Source organism: Lissotriton helveticus, chromosome 11, assembly GCF_964261635.1.
Source record: "Lissotriton helveticus chromosome 11, aLisHel1.1, whole genome shotgun sequence".
Lineage (NCBI taxonomy): Eukaryota > Metazoa > Chordata > Amphibia > Caudata > Salamandridae > Lissotriton > Lissotriton helveticus.
This window is the reverse complement of record NC_136072.1, coordinates 606,362,413-606,381,060: the sequence shown is the minus strand read 5'-3', so window position 1 is coordinate 606,381,060 and position 18,648 is coordinate 606,362,413. Positions and strand designations below refer to the sequence as shown.

The 18,648-nt window shown below is 47.2% G+C and overlaps 1 protein-coding gene across 3 annotated transcripts in view; it reads right to left on the bottom strand.

Moving 5' to 3' along the window:
- U2SURP (U2 snRNP associated SURP domain containing) overlaps positions 1-18,648 on the bottom strand; it is an 878,864-nt gene that overhangs the window by 37,792 nt on the left and 822,424 nt on the right. For all 3 annotated transcript variants that reach the window (XM_078666425.1, XM_078666427.1, XM_078666426.1), the window contains one exon: positions 17,490-17,602. In XM_078666425.1, the coding sequence (XP_078522551.1) occupies positions 17,490-17,602 (113 nt within the window). The remainder of the gene's footprint in view (positions 1-17,489; positions 17,603-18,648) is intronic.

Here is an 18,648-nt window from a genome sequence, read left to right as displayed (position 1 = left end):
ACAGAAACCCTGCAACATGGCGCCCAACGGTTTCGGTGGTCTTATATCATGACACTCGAGTAGTTTATCGTTCATGCCTTAACCCCTTCACGTCCGTTTCCGGAAAACGGGGTGTTGGTGAAACCTACCTATTTTTTGAAATAGGTCTTTATTCAAGCTTGATTCTTACTTAAACGGTTTCTTTGAATTACTTCCCAGTTGTGCTACAAAGTATTCTTTGTGTTTTCTTGTTTCCAATTCTGTAATGGCGGCAGCGGTGGCTATTGCGCAGCATAGTCGCGTAGCAGTACGCAACCATCTTCAGACGTACCAGGTCCCAGTAGATGGGATGGCTGTGATTTTCGTGGTAAGTGCAGATCCGGCGTTTCCTTACGAGTTGTTTTACTCTTGGGTTACGTTTCCGGCTGTGGACGCTAATTCTGGTTTGTTCCACTCCTACACCGCCTCGGATGTCCCGGCTGAATATACGCCATACAGGGCATTGGAAATACCTATTGATCATTGGCAGCATCGAGTTTGGTTTGATGGCGCCCTCCCCCACTCTTTGTCCCGTGCGAGGTTAGGTCCACTCTCAATTCCAGGTACTAATTGGCCTGCGTTGGGTGGCTTTACCCCGCACCCGAATCACGGGGCTTGCACCCTGGCAGAAATTCGCAGGCTGCATGTAGTTTCCATTTCCGTGATTCGTGCTTTAGTGCAATACATCGGTCGACATCTTCCTGGTGGGCCCCAGGGGGGTGCGGCCGCTCCCATGGAACGAGGCGGAATGCGTCTCAATCCAGTGATGGTAAATTCGGTTTTTGGTGCGCGTCCTGTTGACAACGATGACTTCCCATTCTGGCTAGCAGAGAAGTTTGATCAACTGGAGGCGGTTTTTCCGAATTCTACTCCTGCTGATAAACATAGAATGTTAACGATTACTCTACCGAAGGATATTACTCCTGAACTCGCTGACTGTGAAAGCTGGGGAAAAACTTTTGCGGCAGTTTATACGAGGTGCTTCGGCACCCCGTCTATGAATGCCCTGCCTGAAATCATTAGACGTGTTCAGAATGATCACGGTCCAGAGGCAGCGGTGGAATTGGGTATGCGCCTGTGTGGTTCTTTTGAGATTGTAAGTGATCTCATTCTCTCCAATGTTAAAGGAGATGCAGTTAACTTTCAGGTGTCGAATGCTTTGGCTGCTCTGCCCGATGCCGACAAACCCCGCCAGTTAGCAAAGATTGTAGTGGCCGCTTATAAAACGATAGGCCGCACAAGTAGAGGTCTGAAATATTTTCCAGTGAAGGATAAAAAACAACCTCAGGGACAATCTGCTGTGACAGATGCCCAGCCCAAGTCCAAAAAATCAAATTGGCCTAAAAAACAGACACAGGGGAAGCAGACAATGCAGACTCAGGGTACTTTTCCTGCTATACAATCTCCTGCGCCACCCGAAAGTTTATGATTTGCGCGACCGCGCGATGATTAAATCGCCTGATCGTTTTCAGGGTTCTGATCAACGCTCTCCTCGTTCCTTTCAGGACACATCGGCCCCGAAGACCGGTGGAGGAGGAGGGGGTGGACGTGGACGTGGTGGCCAACAAGGACGTGGTCAGTCCCGCCAGACGGACGGCGCAGTGAAGCAGGAGGATTCTACGCCTAGGCGTCCGCAGTTTGCGAAAAAGAAAGTCGCAGCCTTAACAGCGCATCGATATGCCACAGATAGTGAGAACGCGGCTTCGGAATCTGACGTGGGCTCTGACCTTGCTGGACAGCGCGGCGGAGATAACCATAGTCAGAGAGGCGCTGCGTCCACTACTGAGGGTGACAGCGACTGAAGTCTACGTTGTGATAGAAACAGCGGATACGAGACTTGCTCCCCCTGAAAGACTATATGAAATTGTCCTGTTAATTGAAGGTGACATACAGCGTACCGTTAAAGGTGTATTTTGGGAGAATCTGTCTTCTACATATGATATTTTACTTTCGGAGGCTGACTGGCCCCCACCTTTTGTGCTCGCGGCGCCGCGAGGGGAGGAGGTGATCCTTCCCAGTTTCGCGAACACTGTCTCGAAAGAGCATGCGCAGCATTTTGCAGAAGAGTGGGCTCGGGCTCTCGCGCCGGCTCTGTACCGTAACCAATGTGGTTGGGATAAATTGTCGCCTTGCCACGAAATTCCGTTGCGGTCTCAGCCGCAGCCTCAACCTCAATATCCCATTCGGCGCGAAGCAAAATCTTCCGTCGCAGAAATCCTTGAACAATTGGAATATCAGGGAGTTATTGAAACGTGTGTGTCACCGATGAATAATCCCCTTTTTACTGTGAACAAACCTGACGGATCATATCGTTTGGTTTTGGATTACCGGCATTTAAACTCGCATTGCCGTAACTGTGCAGTACAGAATACCCACGGCTCTGCCCTAGTGGATAGTCTCGTGCGTAAGCGTTTCAATACAACGCTTGACATATCCAATGGTTTTTATGCCCACAGATTGGACAGCTTTAGCTCCCAATGGACCAGTTTTACAAGCGCTGGAGTCCAAAAGCAATTCCGGCGTCTTCCAATGGGCTACAAGAATAGTCCTGGTATATTTACCGCTCGAATTGTCTCTATTCTGGAGGCACTCGACCCTGATGCTTTTTCGTATGTGGATGACATATATCTCACAGACGACGATATTTGGGAGCATCTGTGTCGTGTAAATTCTCTTGTTTGCAACTTCGCAGACATGGGTTACAAATTCAACTTTGCAAAATCGCACATTGCTGAACACACAGTGTTGTTTTTGGGCTATGAGCTCAACAATGAAGGTAGAGGTTTGGCTCCTCACTTCTTAGAGAAGTGCGCACAATTACGCGCTCCAACAACACTGAAAAAATTACAGTCTTTACTGGGCTTTTTGAATTTCGGCAGAACTTACATTCCGGAATATGCCCAGCGTATCAAGCCTTTGTATGCTTTGATCCAACCAACATTCTCAAAATCATGCTGGCTGCCTGAGCATTCAGCCATTTTGCAATCCTTGCAGGCTGATCTGCTCGCTTCTAAATATTTACTGACTCGTGATAACCACACCAACCTGGTAATAAGAATAATTCCTGGGACGGTGGGTTTCACATACCTCACTTTTAATGAAGGTGACACAGTACCTATCGCTTACAAGTCTCACTTGTACACTTCGGCTGAGATGCGGTTTCCCACAGTGGAAAAAGTTTTAACTGCTGTACAGATGGCAATTCTGAAAGAACGTGCTCTGTCACAGGGGAAACGCATGCTCGTGGTAACACCCTGTCCTCATTTGGAGGCAGTCACGAAAGCGAGTGTACCAAATTCAAAAGCTTTGCACCCTCGGTGGATTCAGTGGGCTGCGTCATTGTCATCCTCGGATGTCATGTTTATTTTTGACGCTTCCTTACGGTCGCAGGAGTACTTGCAGTATGAATTCGTTCATCCTGCTCCTCTGGCGATGCGACCTTTGGAGGACTTCCATTGCATCATTTACACTGATGGGTCGGCGCAGGTTGCGCATGGCTCTAAACATGCCTACGTTTCCGCATGCGCCATTGTGGTCGGTGCTATGTTAAATGATGAGTTCATTTCCAGGGAGGTACACACGTTGCCCCTGGGCGATTGCACCGCACAATTGGCAGAGCTTCGTGCTCTATTACTAGCTTTGGAGTACGCGGATCCAAGTGTTACTACTCTAATTGTAAGTGATTCTTACTACTGTGTCCAGTCTTACAATGAAAACTTGTTCTTTTGGATTCAAAATGACTTTCATGATTCCAAGGGTAGCACAATAAAACATAAAATGATCTGGGTTCGAGTGTCAGAGCTTAAGGCTATGTTGCCACTCGTTTATGTAATTCATACTCTCGGTCATCAGCGCGTAGGAGTTCACGCTGTTGGCAACTCGCTTGCTGATGAAGCAGCGAAATCAGCAGTATCTACATACTTAGTTGCAGCAGTTACTAGGTCTAAATCCAAGATTGATAGCGACATCTTGGCAGCGATTGCTGCCTCTGAGAAGGGAAGTAAACATCCTGCGGGATTCCCTTCGAAGTATAAATACCACTTAAGTCCCGAAAAGGTTCCTTTTGTGACAATTCCTGATGTTGGGGAACGGCTGATTCCCAACTCGGATCGCAGAGCAGACTTGATTGCAGCGGCTCATGAAGGTGTGGCGTCTGCGCATGCGGGCGTCTCGGCCACTGTAACTCAATTACAATTACGTTTCTGGTGGCGGGGACTGTACAAACAGACGCGTGATTATGTCCTTCTTTGTGACATATGCCAGCAGATTAAACCTTCAACTGCTACGCGTCCGCCACAGACTCAGTTGTACATTTCTAATAAACCACTAGGCTGTGTTTATTTAGATCACTGCGGTCCTTTTTCATCTGATACTGCGTATAAGTACATCTTAGTAGCAGTTGACTCATGCACACGCTTTGTGTGGGTATGGCCACATCACAGCGCTGATTCACGGACTGTCATTAGAGATTTGCGTATCTTTATAGGGATTTTTGCCTGTGGTACCTTCCATTCGGATCAGGGTCCGGCTTTCGCCTCTAAGGCGTATAAGGATGCCATGATTTCGATGGGGGTCCAAGTCAAGTTTTCGTCACCCTACAGACCTGAGGGTAATAGTGTAGTTGAACGAATGAACCGTGATTTAAAGCAATCTTTGACAGCCCGAGTTATAGGCACTGGCAGAAACTGGCTGGCTCACCTCTATGGCGTGCAGCGTGCTCTTAATAATCTCCCTAGAAGGTCTCTGGGTGGGCGGACCCCATACGAAATGCTCTTTGGCATCAAGATGTACGTCCCTGACCTTGACGGTCTAGACTCGGTGGTTCGCGCCACTTCCTTTGACGCAGATGAACATTGCAATGTTTTACAGAATCTACAAAAGACCCGAGACAGTCTTGCAAAGGAACATTTGCCCTCCACTTCGGATGATGCGTTGCAGATCCCGGTAGTTGGCTGGCTACCCCAAGTTGGAGAACTGGTTCGTGAGAAGATCGACAACAAGAAAGAGTTTGGTCCCTCCTATCGAGCTCCAGTCCCTGTGCTTGGAGTGAAGGGCACAAGAACAGTCATTTTACCACCACTTCCAGGTCGTAAGGAAAACAGGTTTATTTCTATTGACAATGTCAAGATACACAGAGTGGCCGATTCTTCTTAGCATGACACCGGCTGTTTCCTGTCCTTCCATTGTGAGAAATTCAATTATGCCCACTGCCTCTAATATTGAACCTGAAGTGGCCATAGAATTACCTGCTGTTTCCAGTCCATTATTAAATGATTTGCCAGGAACTAACCTTGATGAGACAGACTATACATACCCCACTGATTTGTCCATGCCTGACCTGCAAGCTCGTTTAGCCACGGAATCCAGATTTTCATTTGACTCTGCCTCCCTTGCCTCGAAAAAACCCTCTCAAATTGCGGTATATGCTAGCCTGTTTAAAAAACATTTTTTGATTCCTCCTTGGATATACATTTGGCTGGTCCTTTTTTCGGTTTACCTTTTTATGTCAATTGGTTTTGTGTTTTATTTTTTTCGGATTATGAATGGACACTATGTCGAGGAGAGAACTTGCATTACTCATCTAAATGGAACTTTGGCCCCGCTTTCCTCTTCACATTCTACACACAGATTAAAAAGAGACTTGACTTTGGTTAACATCACAGCATGGCCTGTTCTGGATGGAATCGCGTGGGATGCAGTTCGTTTTCAGATTCATGGCCCGACGGAAGTCGTTAATGTTCCTAATGTACTAAGAGTTAATATGGGGGATGTGGTGAAACAAAACATTCGTTCTGATGATTGGGATGTTAATGCTGTGGAAAGTTTGTTTTCTGATTTGAAATACTATGCTGCTTTTGATGCTGAGGATTTATATTTAGAATCTGCTAATTATGGTGAATTGTTCTGTTACCAACATTATGGCAATCACTTCTTACACAAAACATCTTCCCGAAGGGAGGCTGTTAATTTTACTCAGTGGGAACATTGCCCAGCTCCTACACAAGGAAGTTCAGAAACGTTTCTTAAAAAGTATACTTATTTCACTGACTTTAACCAGTCCAATCCGCGGGTCCTTTTAGTTTAAATTTCACAAACAGCCACTGTCCAAGGTTAGACTTACCGATACAAAATTGTTGTACTCGAAGGCCTTCCTAGATCAATTAGTTACTGGGGGCTATGAGTTATGGAAGGGAACAATAGACGTTAAATCAGTTTGGGGTTCAAGGGCCTGGCAGGTACGAGGCACTGAGGCTTTGCACCGTGCATGTCTCATCCCGAATCATATGTTGTTTTTAAATGAAACCATTTCCCAGACCACATGCTTTGGATTGGCTACATCTAAAAGGTTAAACACCCCGTCTTTCCCGGAGTTGGAGGAATATGAGAATTGGAGTAATTTTACTAAATTGTCCCTTAAAGATATACAGGCTCTGCTTCTGAATTCCTCCTTTAACATTTCCAGTATGAATCCCAAGGGTTGGCTGCTTTGGCACCGTAGTGCTGATTCTTGCCAAAAGAGATTTTTAAATATAACTGACGGTTTTAAGACTGTTAGATCTGATCCCCGGTTTGATTTGAGTCATACTGTCACCTCTTACTCTGTGGGCAAGTTGTGTCAAGCTTGGCTGAAACATTCAACTTTACCTGCGGTTAAATATCACCTTTCCAGACTGAATGCAGACGTGGATTTGAATGATTTCATTAAAGGCCCAGCTAGTGGCAGGTCGAAAAGGTGGTTATATGGTGTTTACAATGAAATTTGGAAACTCTCACAGATTGAGGCTGCTTCACGCCTTAGGGCTATTGATCAGGCGAATCTTGAGAAAGTGCTTGCAGTTGTTGACAATAGCATTAACGTGCTTTCCTCTAGAATTTACACATTAGATAATATTGTGTCGTCTGTTGTTGATATTGTGCATGATGAAGTGTCTGTATTATACCATGGTCAAAATCAATTACGTTCAATCATGCAGTTTGCATGGACACTTCAGACTCTGAAAATGGGTAAAGTTCCCTGGGGATACATGAACGTTTCCTCTTTATTTGCACCATTTAATTTGACAGACAAACAACGCTTGCTTTCAATGCGTGATGCTTCCTTTTCTATGTTACATATTGAAAGGTTGGAATCTTTACCTTTTTCTGTGGCAGAAGCCACTGCTGCTACGTGGCTTATCCATGGTTTAATAACACTGCCTTTTGCTTTATATAAGTTTTCAAATTGTATGAAATATGTGCCAATAGGTCGTTTTGAACCCTTAGGTAGCGGTTTTCTTCATGAGGTCTGGTCACTCCCATACACATACAGATGTTTCAAGGATGAACAAGAAGTTTATCTAACAGGGGATGAGTGTACTGAGACGCCAGATCATTCTTTAATGTGCAGACACATACAGTTACACGGTTCATGTAACAAGGACCGACCGAATATGGCTTGCGTTTTACAGGGCACGCCAGTTCCTGCTATCATCCCCACGTTTAAATTGTTAGAGAATGGTAGTTATTTAATGCTCAATAATGAAAACTGTTGTGGTTTAATTAAAGGTATAGCTTTCATAGTAACGGTTAGTGAGCGAGTTATTTGCTGCAGAAATGTTCTTTATCCTCCCACACGTGAACATAGGGAGTCTTCCATTTGGCCACAGATACCGACCTTGGGAGCAGAATTCAGCGGCATGGCTAGAATAAGAGCTCTATTGTCCCAGAAAGAGGTGGCCTTGAGCTCGGCCCGTGAAACTTTCGTGCTTCACATTGCTAACACCCGTACGGAGGTTCAGGCTCTTTTAAACACTGATTTGCCTTTGCATTTCGGAGCCATGGTCCGTTCTATCTTTAACGCATCCTCCACAACGGGCCTAGCACATTTTTTTAAAGTTGTTAGCGGTGGTCTCGTGACTTCCTTTGAGAAGATTTTTGGAGTCATCCCTGCCTTCTTCCATTCTATTTTTTCATCCTTATTTGGAGGGTTCCCGTTTTTACTTGCATTAGCGGCTGGCGCATTGGTGGTTTTCTGCCTTTTTAAATATGGATGCCCTTCCTGTGCGAGACCACGCTCAGCTGCTACTGACGCGGTTTCGCGACCGCATGCTTGATTATTATGGCACACTGCCGTTGGCGACTCTAAGCACGGCTTTTGGATTATCTTTTCGGTTCTCCTATTTCACCTGTGTCCAGCCTGTATTTCGCTGCCTGACCTGTGATTTCCTTTGGGCCATTGATTTGTGTCTCTGCGGACCAATATCTGCTGACGTCGATTTTGATCAACTGATGAGTCCTATCATTGCTCACGAGTTGGTTTGTTCTGACGAAAGGATTATGGCCTTGGCGGTGGCACATGGACTAATGGGTCCCTGGGATGTGTTGTCGGCAGCGCAAAGTTTCTTGGAACGAAGTTTTCTTGAAAACCCACCGAGCTGTCCTCTGATGGTTATAGAGGATCCGGTGCTGGAAGATCACGTATGTTCCTTTCATCTTTTAAATTGGATGGCTGAACTGTTTTCGGATGAGGACAGTGACTTCCTCCTGGAGGCTGTTGCAGCTTACTTTTCATATACAGTCTTATCATAGACACTGCCTCAAATTGGCATGCTGATTGATAGCATTTCCTTGAATTTATTGACTTTTGGTCAAGACATTTTATTTTTGCTTGCCTATTGGCTTGAGCCACAGTATACTTGTGAGCTATTTTTTAGCATTAGTTTTTATAAATTGAATTTTTATTCATGCTCGTTTATAATTGGATTCTGCTCTCATGTGATGGCACTTCTGTTATCTTATTTAGTCCGTTCTCGGATCATGGGGGGGTGTTGTATAGCTCCTATATATCCCTATATCGTGTTAAGTTAGCATAGGTACGTTTGAGATTTAAACGCCATTTTTCCTTTCTTGCAACTTCTGCACACGACCCTTATTTGTTGACTTAGCTTTCAACCTAGTAGTTTGCCGTGGTGAATGTGAGAATAATATGTTATTGCTCTGATATCTGCTTTGTTTAATAAAACATGTCTGCACGGAGAGTGCTGAAGTTTCAGGAGCAACACGATATGGAATTGTTATGAGGTCTGATCTCCACGCCTTCATAGTCATAACACAAGTGCAGCCTTTGCCAACTTGGGCTTGAGGCGGGATTGATATTGCTTTGCACGAGAATTGTTAACACACTTGATGCGGTGCACATGCAGAGAGAGCTGGTGTATGCTGATGTGATTCCTTCATGCTAGGACACTAAGGTATGGGCCCGCCCTAAAACAACCCAAAGAGACCTTCTTAGCTAATAATATAATATATGTGTTAGGGAGGGTGAGATATAAGTGTTGTTAACTCTTATTCATTACAGCATGTTAACATGCTGTCACCATTCGCTTTTTATGTCTTAGTAACTATGCTGATAATTTTGCTACTGATAATAAGTATACTTGTATTATCTAAGATACTGCGCCTGAGAAGACGGCATTAGTAAATAAACATTTCAAATGCACATGTGTCTTCTTTACTCCATGTTCTGGTTTGTAATGATAATATAACGAAAGAGTGTTCATGAGTCCCACGTACCCTGAGGTACTGTAAGTTCATGTTCTGGTTTGTCTAAACATTGGGAGTTTGATATGTCCAATGAGACACTGTAGCTAGCTCGGTAAGGGGTGAGTTGGTTGCTAAGGTAAGTTTTGGGACACCCTAATTTGCCGAGGTTCCACTCCTCTGTGCACAGTTCTGTGTGAGTACAGAAACCCTGCAACAGTGTAACACTATATCTGTAAGAGACATTAGTTAGTGAGCGGTAAGGAATCTATCACTAACGTTAATGATAGATTCCTTACCTTAGAATAGATACCCCAGCAATACCAACCCCGATGGTGGGTCTGCAAATAAGATTACACCAGAAAGTCACGGAGAACCGAACGGCCAAAGAAGCCGTCCCCTCCGGACCTGACTGTCAAGGCAATAAGGCTTTGTAAAAGTGTGCAGTGAAGCCCACGTGGCAGCCTGACAGACGTCCTGCAGGGGGACACCACGCCCCAATGCCGTAGTGGCTGCTGTTGCCCTGGTAGAATGGGCATGCAGCCCCACCGGAGGTTCCTTTTTAGCTATAGAATAACAGGCCTTGATACACAAGACGACCCAGTGGGAGATAGTCCTCTTCTGAACAGCCCAGCCTTTCTTGGCGCCTGCGTAGCCAACAAAGAGCTGGTCATCCACCAGGAATGCTTGTGTGCAATTCAGGTAAAAGGAGAGTGCACGTTTTGGGTCCAGACGGTGGAGCCTCTCTTCCTCTCTGGAAGGATGTGGAGGGGGAAAGAAAGTGGGCAAGGTGATAGACTACCCGAGGTGGAAGGCAGTGACAACCTTAGGCAAGAAGGAAGGACCAGTGCGAAGCACAACCTTGTCCGGATGAACCGACAGAAAAGGAGGCTTACAAGAAAGAGCCTGAAGCTCCCTCACTCTCCTGGCCGAGGTAATAGCCACCAGGAAGGCAGTTTTCAAAGTCAGAAGACATAAAGGACAATTGTGAAGCGGCTCAAAGGGAGCGCACATGAGATAAGTCAAAACAAGATTCAAGTCCCACTGAGGCATTATGAAAGGAACAGGAGGGAACATATGTGTAATGCCTTTTAAGAATCTCTGTACAACAGGGGACTTGAAAAGAGAAGGCTGATCTGGAAGCCTCAAAAAGGCTGAAATGGCCAATAGGTAGCCCTTGATAGTGCCCAGAGCAGAGCCCTGCCGAGCCAGAGAAAGAAGGACCAAAAGGACCTCAGAGGGACAGAAAAAGGTTCCACAGTCTTGGCTGTGCACCATGCCACAAATGTGTTCCACCTGGAGGCGTATACCGATTTAGTTGAGGGACGCCTGGCTGCAAGAATGACATCACAGACTTCGGGATGCAAGTCAAATGGAATCAACAGTCGCCGCTCAATCTCCACGCATGTAGGTGGAGTCTGGGCAGGTTCGGGAGGAGAACCGTCCCCTGCTGCTGCGACAGAAGATCCTCCCACAGAGGCAGTCGGATCGGGGGATCCAGGCTCACACTGAATAGCTCGGGATACCAAATTCTTCACGCCCAGTCCGGAGCCACAAGGATGACTTAGGCCCGGTCGCGCCTGATCTTCTTCAGCACTCTGGGCAGATGTGGTATAGGCAGAAAGGCATCCAACAGACCGCAACTCCACTCGCAACGAAAAGCGTCGCCGAGCGAGTGCTGCCTTGGAAATTCAAACGAGCTGAACTGATGACATTGCGCGTTCTCTTCGGTGGCGAATAGATCTAACTAAGGCTCTCCCCACTGTTGAAAGCAGTGGTCGAAGTAGGAGAAAAAAAAGGAGGGGAACTGTGGGCGGAGAATCAGAGGGCAGGAATAACCAAAGAATTGGATCAGTGGGTGGAGCCAGAAGTGTGGCCAGAATGTGCTAACATCCAAATTTTTAGTATATGTTTGGCATCTCTCTCTAGGACGAGCATCAATCACAAGAGTCATCATGATATTTTTATTGTTGTTGAAAATTGCTGGAGGCCAGGAAGGAGGCAGCAAGCGCTTTTAAAAGCATAATATACTTGCAAACATAATGCCTCAACCCAAAGTCAGTACCTGGTGCAGTCCCACCAGTTGTACCACCCTAGAGCTGGCCCTTCTCAAGGGTCCTGTGACCTCAGAGACAGAGTCACTGTTGTTCTAGAGTGTGCTGCTTCATAGGCCTGCCCGCAAGACTGGAGGTGAACTTAAAGTATGGATTGTGGTGGACAAGCCTTGAAGGTTAACCTACACTTGTCATGCTAGGGTCCATCTGCTGGTGCTAAGACACCAGGGCTTCTAAGGTCTTGCGAAGCCTTCTAAGGTCTAGCACGGGATTGTGCTCTCAGGAGATTGGTCTGGTGGACTGGTTATTAAGGCTGAACCTGGTTCCCCAGTTCGAAATTCAGCAGCGATGTCCAAAGTGCCAACCCCCCCCACACACAACTGAACACCATACTGCCCCACTGAGAAAAACTTACATTGCCTCCAACTACAACCCAATAGTTGCCGGCTATAAACACACCTGGATGCGGCTCAATTTAAATTATGCACTAGACAAGAGCAATATGCGGCCTACAAAAAAAAAAGTACGAACATCCTGGAAAAAGCAAACACTAATGCTTTTACACTCACTATTCTGAAATCAGTGAGTGTTTTTGCCTGAAAAGTTAAGGACATGACTACAGGGCCCTGAATGGACCCATTTCAATATCCATTGCTTATATCCTTACAAAACGTAAGCAGTATGGTAAAAAGACCACATTCCTGGACGTAGAGCCACAGTACACATTTTGTTTTCCAATCCACGCATTGCAGTGCCTCCAGGATTGGTTCACTAGTTCAAAGCCCAGGGAAAACAAAGACAAGAAAACAAAAATAGTGCTTCACTGGCAAACTCTGTAAAAGTGGCGCTAATGTGTTTGGGTGTGAATAAAACCAATCTGGCCAGTTTACTACCACTCTGTCTTACTTTATTTAGTTATTTTTCACCTTTTATTCCCGATACTGCACTTTGGAATTAAAATGTAAGACAAATACCACATTTCCAGCAAAAGTGTTTTTCTTTTTTGGATCCATTTCACAGGGGAGCAAATAAAAGAAAGGAGCGGAAAAAGAGTGAGAGCACCGACTTGAAGTAACAGCTTTCAGTAAGAGAAGAACTGCAAGACAAAAAGAGATGGAAGAAGGAAAGAGTGTGGTGGTGGGGGGCAACTGAAACGGCAGAGCAGAAGGGGACACTGTCTTTGTCTTCTCTGGGCATGAAGGAAAAGACTGAGTCCTGTTACTTCTGTGCCACCCGCCCGTCATGAACGCCAAACTTTATTTATAGGCGATTTCTTGCGTCCTGGGATGCATTTTCAAGATCAAAAAGTAGGGTAATGGAACACTTGGAAATAAAGAAGTAGGGGCACGCCGCGCCCGCCCACTTCGACCACTGGTTGAAAGAGACCTTGCGCCACCTCCAAGTGAAGACGCCATTCGTGATCAAGGAACCGTCAAGGAAATGCCGTGACATTCCAGCCATGTTCAGAGGTGCAGAGCCTCCTGACATAGGGTCCACGACCCCACCCCGCCCTGTTTGTTACAATACCACATGGCGGTGGTGTTGTCCGTGAACACCTGCACTACCTTCCCCCTGACAGAGGGAAGGGATGCCTTCAGTGCAATAACGATCGCCCGAAGCTCCAGAAGGTTGATATGGAGCCTGGACTCTGCTGGAGACCAGAGGGCTCTGACCTCCGCCTCTCCCATGTGGACGCCCCATCCCAGGAGGGACGCATCCGTCACCACTGTGTGCTCCGGTTGGGGAAGTGAGAGGGATCTGCCGCTGACCCAATGACGATTCGTGAGTCACCACTGCAATTGATGCGCAGTGCCCTCCGAGATCTGGACGTAGTCGGATAGGTTCCCCTGATGCTGCGCCCACTGGAACTTTAGGTCCCACTGCAGAGTCCGCATGTGCCACCTGGCATGGATGGTCAGCAGGATGTAGGATGATTCCCAGCAGCCTCAAGGTCGTCTTGACCGAAACCCAGGACAAGGGCTGAAAGATCTGAATCATAGCCCGAATGTCCTGGACTCGCTGTTCGGGAGGATAAACCCGAAACTGCGCCATGTCCAGAACCGCTCCGAGGAAGAGGAGCTTCTGGGAGGGAATCAGGTGCGACTTCAGCACATTGATGGAAAACCCCAGCAAATGCAAGAGGTCGGCCGTAGTCTGGAGGTGGGAGACGATTGTCTGGGGCGAGCCCGCCTTGAACAACCAGTTGTCGAGATAGGGGAAGACTGAAACCCCTGATCTGCGCAGATGAGCTGCGCCCACTGCCATCTCTTTCGTGAACACCCAAGCGGCGTTGGTAAGGTCAAAGGGGAGCACGGTGAACTGAAAATGCTCTTGGCCCACTGTGAATCGCAGGTAACGCAGATGGGCCGGCAGGACGGGAATATGAGAATAAGCGTCCTGCAGGTCCAGTGCCACCATCCTGTCTTGTGGGTCGAGAGCAGACAAGACCTGAGCCAGAATGAGCATTTTGAACTCCTCCTTCCGGAGGAAGCAATTTACTTTCCGAAGGTCCAAGATGGAACGTAGACCCTTGTCCTCCTTTTGAACCAAGAAGTAGTTAGAGTAACAACCACGACCTAGTTCTGGTATCGGAACGCGCTTGATGGCCCTCTTAGCCAAGAGGGCCGTAACTTCCTGCTGGAGAAGTACCAAATGATCCTCCGACATGCGGTGAAACTGCGGTGGCATGGCTGGGGGGGGGGGGTGTAGACTTTAAGGGGAGGGGGTAGCCACTTTGAACAATCTCCAGGACCCACCTGTCTGATGTAATGGTGCGCCAGTGGGAGGGGGGGGGGGGCAGTGGGTGGGGGGGTTGTGACGAATCCTGCCCCCACTGACGTCTGGTGGGCCTGAAACACCGGACTAGGAAGGTGTGGAAACACTGGCAGCTGGGGTGTTGGTGGACTGACCCGCATGCTGGCCCCGTGACCCGCCTGTGCGAGCCCCACGTCCACGGATGCGCAGTGACTGTTGCTGTGCAGGCTTGTTCTGAAATGAACGTGTTTGTACGCCCTTTCCGGAGCTTCGAAAGGAACGAAAGTTAGAAGTAGAAGGAATATGTGCGGCCAAAAGGCCTACGGACTTGGCCGTGGCCTGAGAGTCCTTGAAATGCTCCAATGTGAAATCCGCCTTATCACCAAAGAGGAGAGTGCCATCAAAGGGCATGTCTATCAAAGTTAATGTTAATGTTAATATTCATTTATTAAGCGCTCGTACGCCCAAGGGCTTCATGGCGCTATAGGAGGGAACTCAACACAACAGTTAAAAGTAGAGATAAAACAACTCAGCAGTAAGCCTGGGAGAAAAGCCAGGTTTTGAGAGAGTGTCTAAAACTCAGAGTGTTAACGCTCAGTTTCAATTGAAGAGGAAGGGAGTTCCAGAAGGTGGCTGCAAGGTGATCAAAGCAGCAACCGCCTACACGCTTCCTCTTGTAAGAAGGGACACTCAAGAGGGATTTGTGAGCGTACCGAAGATTACGAGAAGGATCATATCTGATGAACAGATCTCTGACGAACTTAGGGCCAAAGTCATGTAGGGACTTAAATAAAATGCACCTTGTTTTGAAAGCAACTCGCTGCTCAACAGGCAGCCAATGTAGCTGTTTCAACCCTGATATAATGGACTGCCTTTTAGAAAGGTTCAGAATAAGTCTGGCAGCCTGGTTTTGGACCAGCTGGAGGCGTTTTAGCTCTCCAATTTGGAGCCCAAGATAAAGGCTGTTGGAGAAGTCTAGTCGCGACAGGACCAAGGCAATAATGATCTGGGTAAGGGCATCCGAAGAAAAAAAACAAGCAATTTTCTTGATTTTCTTTAGTTGAAAAAAACTGGATGACACCACCGCGACAACCTGTCTTTTCAGGGACAGATCCTCGCTAATAAGTACTCCCAGACTTTTAACTGAAGATGACTTGGAGGGTATTCTGGACATCTGCAGAAAAGCCAGTCGTCCTCAAACAGGCATGACGACGTAGCGCCACCATTGTGGAAATCGCCCTACCCAGCGAATCAGCGGTATCAAGGCCACAATGTATAGTGAACTTGGCCGCATCTCTTCCCTCCATAAGAGCTCGGTAGAGAACTGTTCGGGCCACCTCCGGACACTGAGTTGGCACCTGCTCAACCGCATCCCCTACAGAATGGGAATAGCAGCTCAAGAGACAGTCAGTGTTCACAGACCGCAGTCCAGAACTTGCGGAAGAATACATCTTCTTGCCAAACAGCTCCAATTTCTTGGATTCCTTGTCCGGTGGAGCAGAAGGAAACGCACTCGGGGAAGTCGAGGCCTGTACCACCAAGCTCTCAGGTGTAGGGTGCTGGGTGAGGAAGTCAGGGTCGCCAGTGGCCGGGCAATGGTGTCAGCCCACACCTTTGTCCACAGGGGCCCCTGTGTTGGGCCGGGACCAAGTGCCCAGAAGCACATCAGTAAGTGCATCATTAAACAGCAAAAGCGGTTCTGTAGAGGAAGAAGCTGGCCGAAGCACTTCAGTCAGTAGGTTGGTCCTGACAGCCACTGTAGGGAGCTCAAGGCCAAGAGCCTCGGCCGCCCTACGTAGCACCGTGGAAAAGGAACCACTCTCCTCCATTGTAGCTGAAGGGGATGGTGAAACAGGCGCCGGAGTGTAATCCGGCCAACCGGCCTCCGCCTCCTCATCCCAGTCAGGGACAGACTCGCACTGGACTGCAAGAGGGTCTTCAAACCCCTCCGAGTCCTCCCCTTCCTCCACAAGTGGACGAGGACGTGGATGAATAAAAGGGTAAAAGTCCCCCATCAGCGTCGGGATCGGCGTCGGGAGACATCCCTCCGGCACTGTGCCGATGTCGGAAAAGAAGATGTAGGTGGGGGCCGTACGGGGTCCACCGGCAAGAACGGGGAGCCACGGCCGGAGCCATGGAGGCCTCTGGGCGTCGACGACGTCGGGCCGGAAGCGGCGACGTCGAGGAACGCGGAACAGTGGGGTTTGCGGGGCCCGACGGGCCGAAGATACGTGCCGGTGGCTTGGGAGTGGCATGATCAACTGAATAATCAGCTCAGTAACTGAGGACCGCAATAGCGAGTGACTTACTTGTTGACGCCTTGGGTCTTCTCCTTAGAGTAGTGTTGCTTTTTTATGCTTGCATTTGGACTTGGACTTACCAGGAGACTCAGTGGGAAGTGGACGAATTGCAGGAGTGGTCCCGGAGTTCGGGTCTGTGATTTGGAGCAGGAATGACATGTAGGCTGCAACCTCCTCTTGTGCGTGGCACCCTACAGATTCACCTTCCAGTCTTGTTTGCCTTAAGGTGGACAAGCCCACACTATCACAAGACCCAGTTGTGACCGGAGCCCAGACACCAAAGACACCTTGTCCAGATTTTTGCCAGGCACCTTCTTTCTGCAATTGTGGCACTGCTTAAATCCCGTCATTTTTGGTGTAAATAAATACTGTCCACTAAACTACCCCCTAGAAGTCACCAAGGGACCTAGTGTAAAGTGAGAAGATACACATAACGACTAATCCTGACAGGAACACAGTAGGGATGGGGATAGAAGGAAGGATGTAAGAAGGAACCCTAGAAAATTGGGTTGGAATTTTAGTTGGTCAACCACTTAACTGCCACTGATGACTAGTGTTGACCAGAGTGAGTTGAGGACATGGTCTGAAGTGGAATAGTGTGACTGGATAAAGGTCAGCACTTTGATCAAAACGCTTGAACACAGTTCAATACAACTTTCCATCCTTTATTGCGTTGTAATACTAGTTTGAAAATTTGGGACCGTTTGAGACTAGGATTCCATCTTTCAGAAAAATCTATAAATCTATTTTCTTATCTTATCCTAATTAACAAGGATGTGTATTTTGTATGTATCTGAATATAACTGTTCTCTGAAAGAATGTCCATGTTTGAACAAGAACCTACCTTTCTTTCCGTGTAGGTGTGGTCTCATCCTTTTCCTTCTTTTCTTTGAATCTTGCTTCCAATTTTTCCTTATCCTTTCTCTCTCTTTCTTTTTCCAACTCTTTCTCCTTCTCCTACAGTATAAAAAATCTGAGGCATTAATACATCCAAACGTATTTTAATGACAGTGCATAAAAGCCTTAAGCATAATTGTAGGAGGCTGGCTTAGTATATGGTGCACACTTATTAAGTGATGCCCCTTGCACTAATCCAGGCAAACCTTATAGTGATTTTAGTTGTCTTAGATAACCACAGAAAGCTCTCAAAGTAGTCGCTGTGGAGAGCAGTCTTCAGGTTTATTTTGAAGAAGCGTGAAACAGCTTGTTTTACCAGTTTAATCTTATAGTGAAGGTTAAATGAAAAAGAATCACACAGCGTTTACATAAAAATACTTCTATTTATTACGCAACCCTCACTAACACATTGGTATATCTCCTAACAGGAGATATCAACACAATACAGAATAATATTTCAAATGCAATCAGGTAAGTAGCACAAAATACAGTGGACTCCTGGGGAAGAGCAAACCATATACTAGGAAAGTGGAATGCGAACTGCAAAGGAGGAGGGGACCTGGACCAGAAGACACAGAGGAGCCGGGGGCACAAGGTACTCCACTGATGCTGTGTGCAGAGTGGGAACACATCCGGTGACCAATGGAAGTCAATAAAGAACTATGAGTTACTTACCTTCGGTAACGATGTTTCTGGTAGAGACGATTCTAGCCGCAGATTCCTTAATGTAGAATTATCCCCAGGCGTAAGACTGGATCTGGAAAATGTTCTTTGCCACAGCATCTCTGCACGCCGGGAGCGGTACCACGTGACTCCGCCCTGATGTCGTCCGCAGGTGTGACGTCAGCAAGGTCACATAAGCCCCACCACGTCAGTTTTCTTCGGAGAACTTTTCTGCGCCACAACGCACAGCCATCACAAACAAAAACTGTGAGAATATAGGAACAGTGTGCTAAAAAATCAGATAAACAGATAGGTAAAAAGCAAATGGTGAGGAACAGCACCATTCAGGAGAGTGCCAGGCACTGTGGCACCTAAAGTCATAGAAGGGAAGAGCAGAGGACAGCTACTGCGAAGCAACCCTGCAAGCAAATACGACAATCTCC